The sequence below is a fragment of the Cyanistes caeruleus genome, chromosome Z (assembly GCF_971803275.1).
Source record: "Cyanistes caeruleus chromosome Z, bCyaCae1.hap1.1, whole genome shotgun sequence".
NCBI lineage: Eukaryota > Metazoa > Chordata > Aves > Passeriformes > Paridae > Cyanistes > Cyanistes caeruleus.
In genome coordinates, this window is record NC_141732.1 from 47921942 (window position 1) to 47939321 (window position 17380).

Below are 17380 nucleotides of genomic sequence, written 5' to 3' on the forward strand. Positions count from 1 at the left end.
TACTCTTTCTGACTTTGGCTGTCACACTGTGCTGATGTAATGAATACCAGCAGAAGAGGTCAGACAGAAAGTTATGGTGGCTCCTTCCTCAGATAACATTTCTACTGCCTGGTGAATGGTCACTCCAGGGATGGACACCAATAGGAAGACAAAATGTACCTCAACACAGGATAGCAAAGCCTTTTCACCTTAAACATTTGTTCTGACAAAGACTACAATACTTTTTACCAACAGAGAATATTTCATAGTAGTTCTGTCAGCAATTAATTTTTAATTGATCCCATTTAAGGGTGCAGTAGGTCAGACAACACAAACATAACTATTCTTTCTAGTCTTGAATTGGTTGAATTGGTTGTGATTAATTCTTTGAGCCACAGAATGAATAAAGAAATATTTAACATGGATTTACATTTGAAGGCTGAATGCCCAAGGGGATTCTCTGCTGTCTTTTAAGGATTGAACTCCTCTAAAAATCTCTTCTTCAACTGGCGAATTCTATTCAGTAGTTTACTTCAGTGACACATGTGGAAAATACTTCCACTGAATTTCCTGAAGAATATCAACCAAGTTTGACAGAGGAGTAAAATTCTCTGTGCTAATTTTATACCTACGTCAGAATCAGTTAATAGTAAAAAATTCAGACATCACTGAGAGGAGAGGAAGGCAACTGACAGATAGAAATATACAGACAAAATTCAACTGTAAGACTTGCTTGCATTAGAAATTCCTGAAGATATAAATAATGGAAGGCATTATACACAGAATGGAATAAAATTGCAGCATCTGGCATGGTGTTCTGGCAGCACATATCATAGAATGATCACAAATTACAGGTGGAAGGATTGTATATGAGAAATACTGTAGCTTTATAAATCATTGTGTGCAATTTCATAACAAAAATAATATTCAACAGAAAATTATAAAAATCAGAAGACAGCAATACAGAGATTAACAAATTAATCTTAAATCTTAGAAGAAATAAGCTGAAAATGTTGATTTTTTGAAATTTTTGATTTTTAGATTTTAAACTAATCAAATATGAACTTTGAGAAGGACAGTAGAATTGCTTGAAGATGAGGCTTGTTTTCTTTGCCTGAGGAAGGATAAGGGAGACAGGATCACAGTGGACAGGGAAGAATGGTCGATTGGCTACAAAGAATGGCCCTGTCTGTAGAGGAGAATGGGGGCAGTCAGGGGCTTGGTGGCATAACAAAGCTTGGCAGGAGCCTCAGATGAAATGGGGGGAAAAGAATGAATCCTTGCTGATGTCTGCCCAAGAGGAGTAATGGAATTGGTAATTACTGCACCAACACAGAGTGAATAGGAAAATCATATAAGCAAAACTTGTCTGAAGACACTTCTGTTTCTCCAGCTTAAATACAGTTATGAACAAAATGCTGCCTCTTCAGCACCTGGCTTACCATGCCACTCGAGGCCTTCTGCTGTTTCTCCTGCTTCACAGCTGCTCACATTTTGGTTAGTCCACAGTCAGCAAAATAGCTGACCACATCACACAGTCTTACAACAGCTAGTGCTCAATCCAACATTAAAAAGCTCTCAGCTGTTACAAGCCTCAAATTCCCATGCATCTACACTCCAGACTGATCCTTCATCAGCCAAAATATGTGGGTGGTAGCCTGACATCTGTAAGGGTGGTGGGCCATGGAGTATTACATTGTGTCTCTGCACAGCTGCAGGAGCACTAGCCAAAAGGTGCATTATCAGGGAATACACCTCGCTCTTGGTGTGTTTGAAATCCCCACACAGCTGAACGAAATTATGCTCTAAAGCTGCCCCCAAAGTTGATTGTTCCTTGTATTTGTGGTGAGTTCTAGATGTTTTGTCTCCTTCTTTATATTGTTACACACAGTTTTCTAATCTAATAATCAGGACCTAAAATGAATAACTGTTTAAAGTCAGACATTAATAAAAAACAATATTAATAGTGAAGCATCAAAACCAATTTTAGGTGGAAACTCATAACTCAAAATTCCTGAAACAGATTACTTATTCTGAAACTAGATGTAGATGAATGTTACAATGTAGATGAATGTTACATTTTACAAATGGGGACTGCATGGATGGTTCTTACAGCACAAATTTTCTAAGTTTTTATTTGGTTTTCCTGTCTCATGCCTTATCATCAAAAATCATTCTAAACTAAACTCAAAGCATCTCTGAGCTTTGGGAAAGTTTGTGTGAAGAACCTGACTTTGTGCCCTTTATTCTTCCTGTTAGTCAACACTTATAAAAATCTGTACTTGAACTAATAGTAAGGAGGTTTCTCATTAGCATAAAATGAAGATTAGAAATATTCCTGGCGTTCTGCCTTATAGGGATGAAACAAATGTACGAAATGTCACCTCATGGCAAACTGAACCTAGTCTGGACTGTGGGGCACTGTCCAGAATGAGAATTATAGTGTCCCACTGGCACCACAGTAGCCTTGCAATAAATGCAATAGCCTTTGCAGAAAAGGGCCATCAATACAGGAGAGCAGTGGCACAAAGTATGGAGGTGTCATAACTATACTTGAAAACAATTTGAAGTTCTTAAACCTCCTTACCTTTAGATATCTCAAGGACTGTTTCAGTATCACAAGTAATATACCCATAAGGTTTTCAAAAAGATTTTATTAAAATACACGCCATGACAAACAATAGGTTATGTTTATTCTCTGCAAACCCCTTCTTGTTAATATTGAAAGTATTGTTGTTATTATTATTGTTAATATTTAGAGTTACATATGCCCATATATGTACACACACACACACACACACTCTTATATACCTATACTCCTTTTCAACAGTGCAATCACCTTTGTTCACAAAACTGATCAAAAAATATCTTTGTTATTTCTTAGTAACAAATTATTCTGAATATGACCACATAACAATATTTCAATTTTGTTCCTATTTGAGGTGTGCTCCAAAGGTTTATTTACGAGTTAATTAATGCACATTTAGCTAAGAAATTTAGTATAGTCACGAGAAAAATCACAAGAAAATATTGCACTTTACAAATGAAAAATTAATATATCCATAAATACCAAATTTTCTAGGCTTTGACTCTGAATTAATCAATCCATCAAGTCTATGAAATTCTGGAAGCAGTTAAAGATGTCGTTATACTATATGTGATAGCTGCTACCAATATATATAAACACATATGAATGTACATTTGACTGTGTATATGTGTGTATAAATGCTTCTGTATACAAACATATTTTTCTATATGTATCTATTTATATATATGACAGCTGGATTTTTTTTTTGTTTTGAAAGACACACTACATATGTCTCCAGCTCTCTTGCAATGCTCCATTTTCTAATTACTTCAATTCAGATTAATCATGCTGAAACATCAATTATATTGCATAATAATGTTTTTAAATATAACACATAGTTGCATTTATAATAAAAAATGCCATGTGCTCAGACACAAGGAACACAAAGATATTGATGGAAACTCTGTACGGACATTGCAATTATAGAATGGATTTATTGCATTTTCAGACAAAACCATCAAAAACTTAATAAGTACTTGTATCAAAACATTAGAGTACTTATAATTTCTTAGTCTCATTGCTCCAGGCTTATGTGGTATGCATCACAGGATTCTAGTTTATTTTCTGCTAAAATTTATACTTTTTTTGCTGTTACTATGCTTTTGCTTGGGGAAAAAGGCAAGAGGGAATCATCACTGGCTGCTTTGTTTGGCCCTTACTTCACAGGGGTTATTGAGAAAATAAATAAAGCTGCTGAGCTGTGAAGATATAGTGGTAATAGAGAACACAAAAATACATAGGTGGATGCACTTGTATTACAATATTCTTGTAATGACCTTATATAAAATGTGTATATTTGCTTACATTAAATCTACAGTTAAATTAAATTATATTTGCTTAAATTAAATCTGTAATTAAATTACCCTCTTGAAATCTGTCTCTTTGCACCTAAGCCTTACGACCATGGATAGCCACAGGGCTGGGCTCATCCTTTACACTCTAACAGAAGCCAAATACATGCAAGAGATTGTGCTGGTTCTGCACAAGTCCCCGTTTCCCACATGTAAACACAGAATCACAGAGGGCTTTGGCTTGGAAAGGACCTTATTGATCCTCAAGTTCCCACTCCCCATGCCATGGGCTGGGACACCTTCCACTAGACCAGGTTGCTCAGAGCCTCATCCAACCTGGTCTTGAATGCCTCTAGGGAGGGAACAACCACAGCTTCTCAGGATCACATAACAAGGACCACTTGTAAGGAAATTTTTGAGACTTACGAGGGTTCTTCAGATACGGCTGTTCCTTCCTCCAGCTCTTGAGCCTGCTTATACCATGGTGACTTTGCTTCCACAGGAAGTTTCTCTATGGAGCAAAGATAAGCATGTGAAAATAGGAAGCATGTGGTAACACCAGTGTGTGTGCCTCCCTCCCTCTGCTCACCAAGCATGTGTGTGGTGTATGGGTGCCTTCACACACACACAGAGGCCTGGCAAAAAGAGAAAAAGAGAAAAGATGACACAGGGGAGAGAAACAAATTTTTCATCACCTGGACTATATCACTTGCAAGGTTATGTGGCCAGATATTTCACTGCTGCAGGTAGAAGGGCTATAGTGCCCTGAAGCCAGACAGGGATATTAAAATTGTCCCCTTTCAGACTATATAACGGAACGGTAGAAGTAGGCACTTTGGAAAGTATTTTTGAAGGGAAACTTGCAAGTGTAACAGGCCTCCATTACAAAAGGCAAAATGTGTAACAACCTTTCTTTACCTTTAAATTTTAGAATTTTGGAAGACATGCTGATCTTGGTTTAGCTAGATTACAAAAATAAAGAAAGTCCTGCTTTGGTGAGTGATACTACAGGAAAACTATAAGTAAATGACACAGCTATGCTTTTCAACTTGTTTATCAGTTCATCAGCTATGCGGGTTTTAAAAAAAAATGAGCTTGATACTTTGATACTTTTTCTGTCATTCCTGATGGAAAACAGTGGATCTGTTTTTCCTCCCCTCCAGGATGTGTGCACAAGGTAATGAGGTTCTCTGCTCTGGGGAGTGCAGGGCCATGCTGCTTTGCAAGCCAGACTCCACTTTCACACAGTGTCAGAGCGGAGTAGTTGAGCTGAAGGCAGCAGAACTGTTTTATCTCTACAGGGGTATAAAGCAAGAGCAAATTTGGCACTAAAAGTTGTTAAGGAGCTCTGCACTTCAACAGGACATTCTGGGCTGGGATCAGGGGGAAAAACCACAGAGGGTGGTGAGACCACTGAGGAGAACCAGAGCTATTAGGTTATAGGCTAAAGCCTATTTACCACTCACAGATCACCTAAGCCTTTTGGGTTTGAGTAAGGATGGACTTGTACTCGCCAACAGGAGTAGGTTAACATCTTTCAGAATAGTCAGGAATTTTCTGTGACTCTATTGTGCAGAACAATGAACATTTCACATATGCACGTGAAATTTTCCATCTCTCAGTTGTATCACAGAGGAATGATGACTTATAATTTGACTGCACAGCTACTACAACTTTAGTCATGCAAATCTCCTTGGAGCAAGTTATTAACTGACGAAAAGAGGGACAGTAATAGAATTACTATTCCTCTGTCTTAAAAACAGCTTGTCAAGATATTCGTGTAACATGTTAGTGCCATTTAAGGATGAATGTTTGCCATCACAGGCCTTAGTTTAGTCTATACTTTACTAATCATCCAGAATATGTAGGAAATATTTCTATTTATGTGCTCTACAGTTTGTTTTATGGGTTTTGGAAAGTAATACTTCTCTGATTTTTTTTGCTTAGATGCAAGTGCTTGTAAAAACCAAAATCCTTGTCTAATATAGCCTGTTTTGTCACTTTTAAAATAACCTTATTTTTTTACAGGTGTAGTTAATTATCATCTACACTGAAAATTTGTTAGATGATTAGAAATGTTGATGTTGTACAGTATGCTTTGACAGAAAAATGAACAATAAGCACTTCTCATATAAGCTCATGAAAAAAAAATTACCTTTGGAGATTAAAGTAAAATCTTTTCTTTTATAAAACACTTCCAGTAAAAATGGTTGTATCTTGTATTACACAGAAAATTGTATTAGGTGAATATACATTCTCTATAAAATCAGAAAAACATTACTTAATATAGTGATATCCTAGTTTTTTGCATTATTGGTGCAACGTAAAGTGCCTTAGAGCTTGAATAAACTAAAATGAAATAAATTACATCAACAATTTGCCTTCTATTTATTTTTTGCAGAGAATGTTAAGAGAAGAGAGACTTCCACATATTCTGCCTTGCTGCTTCTGTCAGCTTGGAAGATTGTCTTCTGCTTTGTGTTAATCCAGCTGCAAAAAAAACCCCAGTCTAGGACTAAAACATTCAATAAATGAGAGGTACTTCATTACCCCTACTGCTCTAAATGTCCAACTCTGCTAGAAATTGTTAGTTGCATGAAATAAAAAGGACAAATTTCTAGTCTATAAATAGACTAATTTGGTTTGGATGAAACCTCTGGATACTGTCTAGTCCAACACTGTTCTGTAATCACTGGTCAGCCTTCAGATACATGGATATTCAAACATTAACTCTTGCATTATGGAGAACTGTGTGACTGTTGCAGAACAAAAATAAGGAGGAAAACTAAACCAAATTAAAGAAGGCTTTGCACAGGACTTTTCATTCCATGTGAAAAAATGGAAGAAGGAAGTAACTCCCTACAATCAGAAATTAATCATGTATATGCTGCAAGGGGCAGCACAAGATCTTATGCAGGACGAAGATGCCATGCTCTTGCAAGGGTGGGCTTCCAGCAAGAAGTAATTTTGTTCCCTGAGAAGTCCCATTTGGAAACACTTAATGACAGATAGAGGTAAGCAAAGCTTTCCTAGCTGGCTTTGCACCCTTCTCAGCAGAAGTCATTTTTGGATGGTTTGCAGCACAAGTTCTCTTCTGTGTCTTGCTGCATTTTGCTATGTACATACACTGTATGATGCAGGCAGACTGGATCTTGCACTACATGTGTTCTGAGCACCATAAACCTAAAATGCTCCCCAAAAACAGCTGTCTGAGTGAGCTCAAACCTACTGAATATCAGTATGAGGCTCAGAGTCATGCTAACACAGTCACAGGGCCTTTTTTTGCCTTTTTTTTATGTCTTGAAAGGTGGATGGAGTAAGCTCATATTGGGCAGTAAAATACAGCGTAAACATACTCATTACTTTCCAAAGACTCTATGTCTGAGCTTCACCACTCTGGTGAAGCAGATATCTGGTGCCTGGCAGATACCATGAATTTTCATGGTCATGATAAACTGGAATCTTGAAACTTGGCATGTGTGCCAAATCATCAGCCTCTTAGTGCAGAAATTAACATTATATGTTTCACTGTTCCATCTTAGAAGAGCACAAGGTCCTGGATCAGTCTTATTTTATAGGGCTTCATAAAAAGTGCTCTTAATATGTTTCAAGATAACAATTCTTTTTTTTAAAGGAATTGTTTTCTTATGGCTTCTTAAGAGCCATGTTTTCTTATGTTTTCTTAAGATTTCTTAAGAGTGGAAGTCTTCAGTTTAGAAAAGTCCTCATGAATTTCGGTAGCCCAGAGGTTTCCATAAATTAGTCAGCATAGTCATGCATGGTCCCATGCATGCTCATATACCTGTGAAAATCACCAGATACATGTGTCTGCTATACCTGGTCACTGCCTGTTAATGCAACCCAGTCTCCAAGTCTCTTCCTATCATTTCCATCCCATAAGAACCTACAAACAAATGCAGAAATATTTCCTTCTTCTTTCAACAAACCATGGGGGTTTTATTCCAGTCTTCCTCTCTGTTTGAGGCCCAAACAAGAAAAATATTAATACAAAAAATTGTTGTATAATTTTGTATAAGATGTTTCTGTCTGATAAATTTTGCAGCCTAGATAGTAAGAAAAACCTCATGAGATGTGCTTGCTTCTGATCTATTTCATGCTATCAGTTATGAACAGGCACTTTTGTAACTACAGTTACATTTATTTACCATAGGCATTATTTATATAGTTCATTTTAGTATATTTTAAAACACAGGACAAATTTAGCTTGGATGCAAACTGTGAAAATACATCCAAATTTACATTTCTATTGCTTAGTCTGCTGGACAGTAAATTAACTATGAAAGGCCCAAAGCTTGTAAGACAAAAGAGGTCAGCACTCCAAACTGAGGCAGGCAGACAGGAACAGACAGGTGTAAAATCATAACTCAATGCAGGTGGAAACAGGGTGCCAGCAGCAAAACAAAACGTCTCCAACATGGAAGAGCTCTGAAAAATCTAAGAGAAACATCCTGCCTCATTACCTTTGGGCTTGTAGCAAGGAGTGGGTACAACGCATTCTTCTTTTATGTGCGGCTTTGTTTTAGTACTACAGCCTCCTGTATGCATCCCTCGGTGATCAATGCAAAGGACCACACGGTATCTGAGTCCTTGTCCGCAGGTCACAGTGCACTGGATTGAAAAAAAACCATGAAAAAATGAAAAGGCAGAAAAACCCAGTCACGCATAGCAATGATAAATATAAGGGGAATATGCAACGTCAGGGAGGCAAACATGATGCAGAAGCACCCAAACTTGAAGATAAAGTATTTGTTGTAATTATGGATAGGTATAAAATTGACAGAAATTTTTGCCTTTTTGCTCAGAATGTTTACTTGATTTGGACATTTTGCCATTGAACTTCTCTTGCAGTATCACTCTTGCAATGTTGCCTACTTGGCTTGTAGCCATATGTCCTGTATTGGATATGCTCAGTAACACCCTGTCAGTTTCATTTGGAGCCACTCTGCTTTGCTTGGACAAAGTAGTGGGGCTTATACATCAACAGGGTTACACTCAGCTATTCTGGAAACTATTGGGCTTTCTTCCCTCAGACACCTTCTTAGTTTGTTTTTTTTAAAATTTATTTTTGCTCTGGTTCATCAGCTTTTTATCCCTTGCACAGATTGTTTCAAAATTGGTTGCACAGGAGACGGTCCAAACTACAATCAGTTGGAAGTGCTGTGGATGTTACCAATATTACTTTGCTCTTGGACAGCAGCTTTCATCTGGAAATCAAAAAACACCTTGCAATCAGTCAAGAACACCTCGTCTGTAGGTAAGCTAGCCTAGCTTCTAAAGCACAGTTTGCTTGTTGACAAACTGGGGTGGTGAGAAATGATATTTACATATAACTAAGTCTTTATATACAAAGTTAAAATATTTCACTACTTTTGTGGAAGGACATTTCTAAGACATTTACGTTCATACAGAAGGAAAGGCAAGTCAGTAACAGACAAATACAGGTATCAAAGAGGAGACTCATGTACAGATTTATGTGCTTCTTGAAATTTCTCAGTGTTTTTGAGTTTTGATTTATGGCTGAAATATTGTAATACAGAAATACCATTACATGTTTTTTTTTCTTATTAATCTTTTTTGGATTTTGTACATTTCGCTTTTATTACCAGTCTATTTTTAGTAGAAGGTCACAAATTAATATTATAGAGCTGATTTATTTTTCCATCATTGTTCTTGCTCGTTTTCATCTTATTAACATATTTTTCCAAAGTGGTTACTTTGCAGTTAGACAAACAGCATAATTTAAAACAGAGGTGTTGGTAATGAGGGAAAACAATAAATGTTCCTACTTCCAAAAACTCACTAAACTATAATTTAAGATGTTTTCCCTAGGGTGTAAAATACAAAACCAACAAAACAAAGTTGATTACCGGAGACCATTCTTGAGCAAGCCACTTTGGACAGTCAAATATATTGCAAGGCTGGACAACAGGCATCTTTGGAGTATACATGCATTTCCATTCTTCTACGGGGCTGATGTGCCCCTGAATGTCTTCTTCCACACAGGAGATGCTGCGGCTTTGAATGCCCCCTCCACAGGAGGAGGAACAGGCTGTCCAGGGTGAACTTTCCCATCTGGAAAACAAAGAACCATCAGGAAACATTACCTTTGCTGTTCCCACCCTCACCTCTACCCCCAAAATATATAAACTGCTATCTGTAAGGTTGTTTATTTGTATGGTTTTTGGTTGTTTTTTTTTTTTTTTTTGGTTTGTTGTGGTTTGACTGTTTGATAGTGTTTGTTTTTGTTTTGATTTGTTTTCATTTATTTTGGTCTGGCTTGGTTTGTTTTATTTTTTTACCTGGGTAACATCAGTAAAAGTGAGTCATATATCTATTTTCATAGGTGTCCACAGCAGCAAAGCATGCTTATAGATGATGTATTTTATGTCACAGTTAATAATATGAAATCTCCTCTTTCCCACTAATCTAATTACTACTGCCATAGAAAATCTAAATACTTTAAACTAAGTTGATTTTTTTTAAAATTGATGTGATTATCATATTTTCATAATTTCTCATATTCTGAGGAATCTTTGTCACAAATCACAGGAAACTAAGTGAGCTGTGAGGCTGATGCCTCTTTTGCAGAACATAAAGGGAACGAGCAGTGTTTTTTCCAAGGAAGCAACTCAGTAGAGGAAAAATAAAGAAAGAAAGGAGGAAATTAGCAAAAAGAAAATGTGACCATACTTGTAAGGTAAATGTCCTCTGATGGATAAACCCGATAGATTTTGTTTCCTTACAGTTAAGGCAGTGACAGGAGCTGAGAACCATCTTTTCTCTACAAGTGCCATTAGAGAATGCAATGAAAAATTTCAGAACAATACATGTATGTTCTGAAAAGCTACGCATACTTATGAGAATAATCCTTTTTTTAGTTATGCTATAAGATATGTATTTTTTTTATATATAGGTATACTTGTCTGTCCACACAAAATAATATGGTATTGCCTCTCTTATATTCAAGTCCTTGTTGTAGATTGGAGGTGGGACCATTCCCATGATCCAGTGTGGCTCTTCCTGTATATTACTGTGCATGACTGAAGTACAGAAGTATGTGCATTCTGCTTACCTGGAAACACTTAATGAAATAATTCTTTACCCCACAAAGGAAATTCTTTTTCACGAGGACATTATGAATACTGTTTGAAACAACGATTTTAGTTGGGAGATTTCAGTTTTTCACCTCAAAGAATAGTTTTTGGTGAAAAACTGCCCTTCCTGTTTCCTCCTTTGGACAAGAAGTAAAAGAAGTGAAAGGTGCAGACTTTTATTCTCTCACTTAAAACAAAGGAAATATTTTTGTTAAGTAACAAATACAGGATCCCAAATATTGTTGAGCAATATGAAAAATGCTTCTCTTTCTCTCTAATTGTCCACATATCAGCCCCAGTATACCTGGCAATACCTTCATTTGGTTACTGACCGGTAGCACCATAAAACTCAGTGTGAAATGGCTTAAATTAAAAGTTTTTTATGAGTAGTAAAGCTACTGATTATTTCTATGGCTTGCCACTAGCAGTGGAAGAACCATGCTCCATGCACAGCCATCATTGTGTGCTGATCATAAGCCACATATTACACAAAGATGTAATTTTAGGAATACTTCTGTTTCCTGTGGTTCTGCTGAACAAGTTTCCCAACATACAGCTAAGGTTTCTTACTGCCACAAACAGAAATTCATACAAAATTTGCTGCAGCCCACTTCAGCCATCTTTTCCTAGCTTTAAAATGTGACAGCACTAGGGAATTTCCTGAAGTCTTTGGGACAAGTTTTCATGTGCCTTAGGCAAACTTAGCAATTTCAAGTAGCTTAAATATAGCAGATAGTTTGCTTCTCAGGTGTTGTAAGAATGTAAAGGAGGAAAAAGAAGTTTCCCTGTTGCACACCTCTTAAAGCAGGTGTCACATCACCTTTCAAATATGAAGGGTACAACATTTGAGGATTTGTGAAAAGAGTTTGTGGTGCGTTGTCCTGGGCTGAGTTTATGATGCTTGTATCCCCAGTTGTCGGTTCTGTTTACACTGGATGTAAAGTTCTGCACATTTAAGGCTGGTTCTGAGAGCGAAGCAGGGTGAGCAGAAGCCGCAGTTTGTGTTCAGAAATGGCACTCGCTGCCCTACATCCTTCTCTTGACTGTGCTGTCTGCAGCATGGACAGACAGAGGGACAGAGCTCTCCTTTGCTGCTAGTTAGTTAGTTTTCAGCTAGCTGAGGTGGGGAAGTTCCCCAGACTGTGGCTTTTTTTCTAGATCTGTACAAACCTGCTCTGGACTGAAACCCCAGACAAACCCCGGGAGCTCAGGCCTGTGGCCCAGCGGGGCCTGGGCCTCGGCACTTCCAGAGGGACTGAAAGGGACTGAGAGAGCCCAGCTACACACCATGACATGGACTTTGTGAATTTGACATCTCTTCAGAACTGTGAGAGGTTTTATTGCTTAATATTATTAATTTTTTATGCTTGTGAATATTTTGCTTGTTAAATAAACAGTTTTATTCACTTTTCTCCAAGGAAATCTTTTCCCAAAACAGCTGGGGGAGGGAACACTTGAATTTGCTTTCTGGAGGGACCCCATTCAGAGGCTTTCTCAAATTTGCCAAAAACAAGGACATGCATTAAAAGTTATACATTTCCATCTTGGTGATAAAATACAAGGCTGAGGAGTTGCAGTAGGGAAATCTTGCAGAGATGCCTTCACAGATTAGCTCTCTACTTATGGAATGTTTATCACGCTGTCCCTAGTTTTAGGTGCTGGTCTCAGGCAGGTAATGCAATCAAACCAGGGCCTTTTTTTTTTCCTTTTTTTAAATTTAATTTAATTTCTTTTTGCTGTGGGTTTTATAAAATTTTGTTGTTGTTTTGGGGGATATGTATTTTGTTTTTTTGTTTTTCTTAAACTGTGCAAGTTCAGAGGAAAGACATTTTTATCCCACTGACTTGGCCCTGTCTCATGCCAGCCTTATGGTCTATTCAGTTCCAGCTGCCTCTGAGGTTTGGAGGAAATACATGTAGCTATGCCTTCCCTGTCAGGGTGATGGAGGAAGAGTTGAGCCCTGTTTGTGGGATCATAGGAACACAGGTGAGAGTGGAGCAGAGAGAGAAGAGGGGAAGTAGTAGCAAAACAGCAGGCAGAAAACAGGGGTCAGGCTGTTGCAGCCTGAGCAATTGATACAGGGGAAGATTAAAGCAGAGTAGTGAGGCTGGCAGAGTGGGGCAAAGGGATGCAAAGGAGCAATTGCAGGGTGAGACCATAATCCAGTACAGCTTGATAAACAGTCTCAGGCCTTTGATATTTCATTTTTCCATTTTTCCATTTTTCCATTTTTCCATTTTTCCATTTTTCTTTTCTTTTCTTTTCTTTTCTTTTCTTTTCTTTTCTTTTCTTTTCTTTTCTTTTCTTTTCTTTTCTTTTCTTTTCTTTTCTTTTCTTTTCTTTTCTTTTCTTTTCTTTTCTTTTCTTTTCTTTTCTTTTCTTTTCTTTTCTTTTCTTTTCTTTTCTTTTCTTTTCTCTTTTATTTTCTTTTATTCTTTTATTTTTCCACTATTAAGTACTGCTGAATAATCTTCTTAAAAAACCAAAATTTTCTCTGTTCTTTGTCAATGTTCATGCCCTTTGTACACAACTAAATTAATTTTTTTTTTAATATCAAGGTAGAGTGTTAAACCCTGTATTTGCATTTTAGCTTCTATATTCCTTACTAACAGGTTTAACTTTTGATGCTACGAGGTATGCCTCAAAATGTGTTTGTGGGGTTTTTTAAAATAAATAACAAAGAAAAATGTTTTCCAGAAAATAAGGAATTAGATGCAGAGATATACTTTGTAAGAGTATCTCTCAAATATTTGGTGATACTGACTATGTGCACATGAATATAAGCATTTATCTGGGAAGAGAATAGCCTAGTCCTAATGGCACAGATGTTAAAGGGTTTGAACATGAATGGCAGCCACAGTGCTTGGCTGGTAAGTTGTTCTTGTGTTACTCAGTTGGAGTTGATTTGGCTGGAGATTGTGGAGTGGGAATACACTGCATTTGCACATGGATACTGAAGGTTCTGTGCATTAGGCCTCAATATTGTTGGAGGGAGGTTGTTTCCTCATCTGGATGAGACTATCTAGCTGTCTAGAGGGTTCTTTCTGTGATTTCATAGACCATGAAACAATAAGTTAATGAAGAAGAAAACACAGTGCAAGACTTTTGCATGTCCAGGCAGTATTTCAAAACCCAGAGGTTATTATCCTTCAGCTATCAAACATTTTTGTAATCAACAGTCTTATTCACTGATTTAAGAATAATTACTCATCATCTTATTTCCATGGGAATCTTGATTCTTACATTAAAGACATTTTAATTGCGAGTTAGTTAATGATAAAAATCAGGTCTTGCTCCTGCCATGATCACCTATTTCTTAGAAAAGCCAATGAATTAATGCCCATGGGGAAGGCATTAACATGGGTTTGTAAGACCAGAGAGCAACACTAATGTTGTCAAAATCCAAAATCTCATAAATTATAGGCATGCAAAATGCAGCAAAATGGGGGTGAGGGGGAGAAAATCTTGAGGTTCATAACAAAGCCACAGATTATAGTTTTGTTCAGAGAGGAGTAAAGGGCAAGAAAAAGAAAGTTGTGAGAGAAAAGGGAAAGTGGGATTGAGGAATGGGAGAAAGAAAGGGAACACACACTTTATAAATCTGCATTTCTCCTTCTGATAGGCTATAATTTCAGTTTTTTATTGACAGAATTTATTACAGCAGGTTAGCACTTGAACATCTCTACATTAATCTGTAAGAGAAAAGCAGCATCTGTTAACTTAGCCTGAGAGCAAAGCAGAAGTACACAGAAGAATAAAAGAAAAAGAAAATGAATTTGTTAAGCCTTGCATCTGGTTAACTGTTTTACATACCGAGGAAGGGGATGGTAGAGGTCATAGGGCATGATCTGCTTGTATCCATCACTGTTAGGAACAATAATGCCAACCCTCTGAGTAGAAGGTACACATAATAAAATAAACACTAAATGATTACATTATACAACTTTTGTATTACAATATTGTATTACATTACACAACTTTTTGTATTACAGAATTAGAAACCAACAAAACAAGATATTTTACCTAAATCATCATCCCATTAAAAAAAAAAATATGCTCCCATCCTACTTTTTCTGAGTAATTCAAAGAATAAATCACTTTTTACTACTTTTTTGTTATAAATATATTGTTGTTTGACAAATAATATTGTTTATATATTATATACCAATCTATTGCTAAAAGTCACCCAGAATTTCCTTTCAGTTGAGTTATTATCTAGCATCAAAAAGAATGTTTCTATACTTAACACTTTCTTGGAGCTTGGATCCAAAGTCACTGAGGACAACAGAACTACTGTCTGCTTCAGAGAACTCTAAATAAAATCTTTTTTATAACTATTATATGGTTGTTTCTGCCCATCAAATAAAGCCTCTGCTTTTAGAGGGGCCAGGATTAGAAATCTGGGTAATCACAGTGCAAGAATTTAAATCTGCAATTCTTGTCTCTTCACCTTAAAAGAGTCCATACCTGTAGTTTTTAAAATTTTTTTTAAAGTTTTTTTTAACTTTTTTTTTTTTCCCTGGAAGAAAGAAGGAGCCTGAGAAAAGATTAACACATCAGGTTGTATTTTTTCTGTTTGTCATAATTGGTTGGCTTACTTTGCTGTACTGGTGTGGTGTTATAATGTAATATCTAAAAGTTATAGAAGACAATAGCATAGATCAAAATTAGGAATTTACTGAAATATTATCATGCCAGTTATGTGTGAGATGGATGCCACTTGTCTCATTTGCAACTGCAGGGTCTCACTGAATTGCTAGTCTGAAATTTCATCTTTTGTCTGCACTGTTTATAATTTTGACAAAAAGTAACTTTATCAGGTATAACTATTAAAATAAAACAGATGATCTCAGAGGACCTCATCACCTTCATCAAAGCCACTTGGGTACTTGGATGGGGCAAGTGGACAGAAAAATCAAGGAGTGAATACTAATTGCATTAAAATAAAAGGTGTGTCCCCATCCAAGTTAGGGAGAGATGAAACTGAATGTCAAGAATAAAGGTGTATTTCGGGAGTGTTTTACAGATGAGAGGTGTTAGGTATGCTCCTATGGATTTCTGCAAGGGGGAAGGAGTGAAGGAGGGGGAAGGGAGAAAGTATTCTCCATCCTCAACACAGTTCACCGAAAAATGCTGTAAGCATTCAAAGGAGTCTTGTCAGGCCGGGCCTAAAGGGGTCTATTCTCCTTTCAGTCAACAGGGGTTTTATATGCATAATTTGTCCAAGATAGAAGAATGGATCCCATTGTGTTTCCATAGCAAGGAGTCAGTGTCAGGTCAGTGTGCTGGAATTTTCCAGCTACAGTGCGGGAAGCAGCTGGAGCCCTGGAAGTGTGTGAGAGGAGCTAGACAGTTGCCTCTAAGATTAGCAGTCACTGCAGTCACAGGGACTCTCTGCAGGAGTGTGCATATTTGCATCTTTGAAGAGTTGCCTGTCCCCACAAAAGTCTAAAAATCTAGGAGAAGTTGTTCTGGTACTGGGAAACTTTGGAAAAGACAAATGGGTCATTTAAAGGATGGTCAATGAACAAGTCTTTTCAGACTTAGCTTGATGGGTAGACATCTGGAGAATGTGGAGGAATTGTGTACTAGTATTTTAAAAAGATGAGAGGGAACTTTTTGTGAGGGTTTTTTTTGCCCCTGCTTTTGGGAATTTGCTATTTTCCTGACTCTTCTACTACTTCTGTTGAAGTTCCACTGTGAAGCTGTTTGCACTTTCCAGATCATCAGCTTGCTAAGAAGGGGTTGGAAAAAATGGTTAACATAGTGAGTTAAAAAATGAAATAATGACACTATAAAAACATCTACTGCCTAAGAAATAAGCAGATTTCAAAACATTTCTCATTCATTTCAGTGAAAAGTATTTTCTTTCTAGTAAACATGATATCTGTGCATAATCCAGGTCTACATGCTTTAGAATGCATTACTTCCAAGACTGTTCAGATAGAAATAACTGTACCACAGTCACACAGTGTTATGAATATTAAATAACATTTACAAAGCACTAGGTTAATATTGTAATTGGAAAGGTTTGACCCTTGAAAGAATTTGCATGCCAAAATTGCATTTCTGTAAACAGTATTGAGCTCCACAGACTTACTGACACTGTCTTTGTGCATACGTGAGGGGTTGCCAAAGGCTCTCATTCTGTAACTACAAGAAAATTAACCACAGCTATAAAGCCATAGCAAGGAAAAAGACCCCCACAATAGTACACAATGGTTTAATTTATGATTTTAAAAAAGAATTGTCTTAAAACAGAAGAGCAGATGGTCATCCTATTATTAATGACATCTGCACTTTTCTAGCTAGTCTTGCGTGGGTTTTTTTTTATATGTGTTCCATAAAGAAAAACCTAAGACTAAGTTAACACTTCAAAAAAATCTTAAGAGATTACTTTGGTGTAT

General features: G+C 36.9%; 1 protein-coding gene across 6 annotated transcripts in view; it reads right to left on the reverse strand.

Moving 5' to 3' along the window:
• ADAMTSL1 (ADAMTS like 1) overlaps positions 1–17380 on the reverse strand; it is a 417470-nt gene that overhangs the window by 74712 nt on the left and 325378 nt on the right. For 3 of the 6 annotated variants that reach the window (XM_023943413.2, XM_086867601.1, XM_023943415.2), the window contains 4 exons: positions 14787–14837; positions 9747–9951; positions 8340–8487; positions 4285–4369 (listed from right to left, as the gene is read on the reverse strand). In XM_023943413.2, the coding sequence (XP_023799181.2) occupies positions 4285–4369; positions 8340–8487; positions 9747–9951; positions 14787–14837 (489 nt within the window). Of the gene's footprint in view, positions 1–4284; positions 4370–8339; positions 8488–9746; positions 9952–12143; positions 12300–14786; positions 14838–17380 lie in introns of those variants that run through there. The other 3 variants (XM_023943414.2, XM_086867600.1, XM_086867602.1) reach the window with 2 other exon arrangements.